The sequence below is a fragment of the Pterocles gutturalis genome, unplaced genomic scaffold (assembly GCF_000699245.1).
Source record: "Pterocles gutturalis isolate BGI_N339 unplaced genomic scaffold, ASM69924v1 scaffold16128, whole genome shotgun sequence".
Classification (NCBI taxonomy): Eukaryota; Metazoa; Chordata; class Aves; order Pterocliformes; family Pteroclidae; genus Pterocles; species Pterocles gutturalis.
This window is the reverse complement of record NW_010123346.1, coordinates 12,852-18,648: the sequence shown is the minus strand read 5'-3', so window position 1 is coordinate 18,648 and position 5,797 is coordinate 12,852. Positions and strand designations below refer to the sequence as shown.

The 5,797-nt window shown below is 39.4% G+C and overlaps 1 protein-coding gene across 1 annotated transcript in view; it reads left to right on the top strand.

Moving 5' to 3' along the window:
* Positions 1-803: 803 nt before the first annotated feature.
* ITM2B (integral membrane protein 2B) overlaps positions 804-5,797 on the top strand; it is a gene marked incomplete at its 5' end in the record, with an annotated part of 10,886 nt that continues 5,892 nt past the window's right edge. Inside the window, 3 exons of the mRNA XM_010077878.1 lie at positions 804-932; positions 3,025-3,231; positions 5,236-5,346. Of these exons, the coding sequence (XP_010076180.1) occupies positions 804-932; positions 3,025-3,231; positions 5,236-5,346 (447 nt within the window). The remainder of the gene's footprint in view (positions 933-3,024; positions 3,232-5,235; positions 5,347-5,797) is intronic.

Sequence of the window (5,797 nt, the reverse complement as noted above, 5' to 3'; positions counted from 1 at the left end):
TTGGATGTGAGTTATGAATACTCTTGGGGGAGGAAGGAGCATTGTGATGTGGCCGATAGAGAAAAGATTTTGCAAGCAGCAGTTTATTGCTTAGGATGCCTGTGGGGACTGCATGTTTATGCAAACTAGTGCCCCAGAGGGGAAACATCCTGTCATTCCTTTAGCATAACATGCACAGCAGATAGAGTGAGGCATGGCCAGCACTTAGAGCAGAAAACTTCCTTAACTACAACTTACAAAGCATCTTTTTTTTCATTCCCACTCTTCTTATTCTCCCAGCAAAGAGGTGGTAGAGTATATTTCTTCCTGATGGAACAACATAGAAAAGGATATATTTTGCACTTCTTATTACCTTTGATCTTTTGTTGGTTCTTCATGTCCACTTAAATTGCATATATCAAGATAAAAAAGAATTTGACCTTTCTGAACTGACTCCGTGTTGTTGCATGGAGACTACCTGAGAACAGGTGTTTTTCTATTTGCAGTCTGTAAACTGGCTCTGTGTGTGTGTGTTATTAGGTATGTTGGGAGATTTTGTTATATGTTTATCTTCCTTAAGACTTAAAGTCTGATGAATTAGTGATGATGGCATTAAAAGTGACTATTAGTACAAGTTTTCCTAAACCTCAAATTAACTAATGTGTTTTAAACTTTACCAAATAAAATACTTTTCCGAACAGTTGTGCTGAAGTGTGTATAGCCTTTTCTGGTGGCTGCAATGTTTGTACTTGCTGGGCCTGAACTATCTGCTATCATACGTGTCTTGGGAACAGTGTGTGGAGAGTCTCTGTTGTGCATTGCAGGACCCTGCGGGTGCTGTGCCTGTCAGGCATAGGAGGGCGTGGTGCTGGTGCATGTGCTTCGGGCTGGCCTTTATGCTGGCTGGTGTGATCCTGGGTGGTGCCTATCTGTACAAATATTTTGCATTCCAGGTAAGTCAAATATTTTTATTTTTTTTTTAGGGAAGGGTTGCATTTTTATCCTTTAGGCTTTATGTTTGGAAGAGGGAAGAAGAAGAACAGACTTAAACCAAATAGCCTTGCTGCTCCTATTTTTATCCTTCTAACACTTCAGCTTTTCTAAAGGCAAAGTGGATGGCCTGCTCTGAAGTTACCTATCGGTAGAGGAGGGCAGGAGCAAAGCTGGCAAATCAAAAGGAGCAACACTTTTGAAAGCATTACTTTGCAGAGAAAGGATTATATCTAAATAGGACTTGGGTTTAGGAACTCCAGTGGTGCCCCAGATTTTCACCTGCTCTCTCTCCTGTTCTGCAGTGCTGAATACTGAAGGTAGATTAACCCCTTGAAAGCCTCCTTGTTTGACCCCAGATTTCTTAGAGGCATGGGGTAGTGGTGACGCACAGGAAAGGAACTGTTTGCTGAAGCAGTGCAGTTACTCTCCTTCCTAGCCTCCATAGAGATAAGAAAAACAGGCCCTCCAGGGGACTTGAGACAAGCACAGTCAGTGTGGTTAAACACGCTCTATCAAGTCTAATCCACACCGACAAGATTAGAACTCTGTCAAAATGTATTTTCAGTCTTTAAAAAATGGCATCACTGCAAGAGGAGCCCTGTGAAGGCAGTGGTGCCAGGGAAGTGGGACATGGACGTGAAACATGGGAGATCCAAGTTAAATGTTGTCTTCCTTGGGGGTAATGATCACTGGGCAGCAGTGGATGTCCTGGGCTGTTGCCCAAGTGGTGCAAGCACACCTCCCTTCTTCAGAAACTGCCAGGATTGCAGGATTCACAGGGTCAGAAAGGGAGGGTGTAAGCAAAACATGAATCCCTCTAGTCCACTGGTTACTGTACATAATTATAAGGCAGAAATTCAGTGTTCTTGTCTCTGCTACCAGGATTTGTTTTTTTTAACCATTTTAATAGCTGCTGATGTAGAAGGCAAAGTGATTGAACATGAGAAATTCTAGCTGAACTCGCAGTTTATAGTCTCTTTGGCTATCATGTTAATTTACAAGGGAGCAGTAGTGTTGCAAACGATGCTTAAACCGCATAGTGTATCTTGGTGGATTAACAAGCTCAGAGTAGCTGAATTTTCCTAATGCATGTTTCATCTGTGCTTAGCACCGCAGTGGTCCACTTTTCCCATGCCAGCTAGCTGAAATTGAAAGTGCCGTTTAATTCAAACCCGTAGTACTTGCTTATGAATCAGATCTGGGTTGAAGGAAACATTCAGAAGTTGAGCTGACATTGCACTGAAGACATGTTTTCAGTGTAAAGCTTTAAATTAATAGCATGTGCATATGCATAAGTTGTATGTTTCTAAAGCTGTCTGGCCTACAAATTTGGTGTATGACTTCCTCTGACTCAGGACTTTATTTTACACTTCACTTAGATAACCTGCCGTGTGTACCGTGACAGAATGACGCAAATTGGTTATTTTAATTTATTTTCATTACCTTTTTGTCTTGCAAAACTGTTCAAAACAGTCTTAGAAAGTGCTTTTCAAAACTTCTGAAGCCTTGCAAAACTAAGCAACTTCACAGAATAATTGAGGTTGGAAGGAAACTCTTGAAGTAATCTGGTCCAACCTCCTGCTGCAAACAGGACCAGATTCAGAGTTAGACTTGCTTTTTAAAGGTGATTTGGATGACCATTTCAATATCTTAAATTGTAATTATTGACTGCAGTTAAATTGTAATTTAATAATAATAATATGCATGCATATAGATGCAGGAACTTCATTATCTTTCTAAAAATAAGATGCAATGTGCCACAGATAATGGATGCAAAATAGAAGACTAGATTTTAAGAACCTGCTTTTGGGATCCTGTTTACCTTGAATTCAAGGGAAGGACTCCCTCTGGGTTCAGTACAATCAAGGTTTTACCCATGGTCCTGTTGTAGATAGCAACTGGCTCTTACTTTGGTGTATGAATCAAATTAAGGGGAAAACATTTCATCTAGTCTGACTAGTTTTTCTTCTCCACGATGCTTTGAGAATATTAGTTTTAAACTTCTAACAAGGCTAGTGACGTTTTTGTTGCTGGGTTGTTTACTATTTTTAGCAGGGTGGTGTGTATTTCTGTGGAATAAAGTACATTGAAGATGGCTTAAGTGTACCTGAGCCTGGGGCAGAGGCTCAGAGTGCTCGCTACCACACGATTGAGCAAAATATTCAGATCCTGGAGGAGGAAGATGTTGAGTTTATCAGTGTGCCAGTTCCTGAGTTTGCTGATAGTGATCCTGCTGATATCGTCCATGACTTCCACCGGGTAAGAAATATTTCTGTAGAAGTCAAAAGCTTTTAAAACTTGAAAAATGTTCTCCCTCAGTCATCCTGATAAATGTGCGTCCTAATTATTGTGGTGGAGGAAAGTGGAGGGTGGAGGAGGCAGCAGAAATGTTTTGATCAGCAGCAGGCTGCAAGCAATTATTAATTGGGGATACAAAGTACAGTGTTACACAATCATTTGTAAACCACCATTTGCAAATATGGTTCTTTTTTTAAAAAGGGAAAAATCTTAGAGATATTTCCTTTCCTTAGTATGAGGAAATAAGGAGAATATAGTTCTTGCTGTGCTAAGTCCACCAAGCAGAATTTGACCAAATTCAGTGGTGCCGATGGAGGTTTAGAAAGGGCTGTCATAGCTTTCACCTCAGCTTGCAGGGGCAGATTGTGTCTGACCTCACTAGGTTCAAGCACCCGCAGAGGTTGCTCTCTTAGTGTAGCTCAGAAACCCCAAAGCAGCAGCAGAAGGGGAAGGAAGCGACCAGCTGACTGACAGCGGAAGAGAGCTCGTTTTCCAGATGCGGTAGGAAGCCTAGCAGAAGTTAAATATTCCTTGTGCACCACAGGTGACTCTGATTCCTAAGCACACTGAACCAGGGTTTGGAAGCACTTTTATCTGTTTCTTCCTTTTTTATAGAAACAACTTTGGTTGATCGGAATTGTGGTAATAAATTTTTGGTAAGGCAGTTGACAGGCCTACAGCTCTTGGTATTAACAACAGCTGTAGGACAATTAGAAGCCCTTCTTTTCTGTATCAGCCTGATGGAAGCTGTCTGATAGCAATGAAATGTTCTACAGCTGGTTTTCAGGAAGCTAAATTTCTGTGAACATTTGAATACTTTGCTGAACAGCTTTTTTAAGCAAGGCTGAAAAAGAAGAATAGGGAAGCATCCTAATTTTTATGCAAACTTCAGAGTTTAAAGTTTTCCTGGCAAAATGAGTGCTATCTATCAAATATTCATAACCAGATTAGAGGAAAACATTGCTTGAGCTATGTAATTTAAAAATATTCCTGAATATATTTATATATTTATTCAGGAATATATTATAGCTGCTGACAGTACAAGCAAAGCCTCTGAAGAAGGCAAAGCAGAAAAAAAAAAGCAGTATGTAAGAAGTGAATAGGAACAATATAAATTACTTTTTGATTAAATGGGTTAAAGGCTTTGCTCTAAAGGTCAGTGCAAGGATCATTTGCTATAGGCACAGCATTTACTCCCATGTAATGAGATCAGTTGTGCTGATGATTGCTGCCCTGATACTATTCTGACTGTTGGGCTCTTGGTGCTCGGTATCTTATATATGTCCGCAGCCTTAGAGCTTTCAGATGCTTGAGATAATGTCTTCTTTAGCAAGAATAGATGCAGTAAAACACAGCTCAGTGAACACAGCCATAGGATTAATCTGGATAATTCCCTGGGCTTTTATATCTCTTGTTTTTATCAAATAATGGCAAATCTTGCGGTTCCGATACTAAAAAGATGCTAATTCCATTATGAATAACCATTAATACTTCAAGTCAGCAGTAATTTTGAAAATAAAAGGATTTTTGTTGCTTTATCTGTAACTAATTTTTTCCTTCTGTATTTTGTTCTTACAAGCAGCATTTCACTACTAAAAATAGAAAAGTGTGGAGATTAGAGCAAGGTTTGTGTCCTGTTGTTTAAAAATGCAGGCACTAGGAATAAATAAATACTGTACTTGATTCCGTAACAGCTCAGATACACATTTGAAATTTCAGCACTGTTTTGCATTTGAGCTACTTGTCACCTCCTGCCTTGCACAAATCCCTGTCATAAACTCTCATCAAGACTGTCTTTTATTTCTGCATTTACCTGCCCTCAAATTGGAGTTTATGGGACAGGCTTCATAGTGAACAAAACAATAATTTGAAGAACAACATGAGTCAGTAGCAGTTTAGCAAAGTCTGTATGTGAATTTCCTGATGTTCTCATTATTTTGATTGAAATAAATATTTCCTCAACAGAGACTCACTGCCTATCTTGACCTTAGCCTGGATAAGTGCTATGTGATTCCTCTGAACACTTCAGTTGTTATGCCACCAAAAAATTTCCTGGAACTGCTCATCAACATCAAGGTATGGTTAAATCATAACTAATTTGTTCTTAACACAGGGAAAAAGGAGAATTTATTTCCCCTTTTTTTTTTTTTTTTTTCTGCCAGAACTCTTGACATTCACAGAAGGTGCATGTGTTAGAAAGTTAACTGATCACTAGAGATCTTGCAGAGAGAGGAAAAAATCTAAAACCTTTCTTAGTTAATTAACTACAATCCTGAAGGAATTATTAATTCAGAGGAAGACAAACTTCATTTCATTCTTCGATACTACAAATTTGATAGACAAAATTGTGTAGATGTGGTGTACCTAAACTCTTCGATAGTAAACTGTGTGTTTTTTAATTTATAATCCATTGTGGCTAAAGTTTCTGTAAGGCATATATGTGCTGGACTAAGACTGGTTAGATGAGAGGGACCTGTTGGAGAGAGTCCAGAGGAGAGCCACGACATTGGTCGGAGGGAAGGACCAA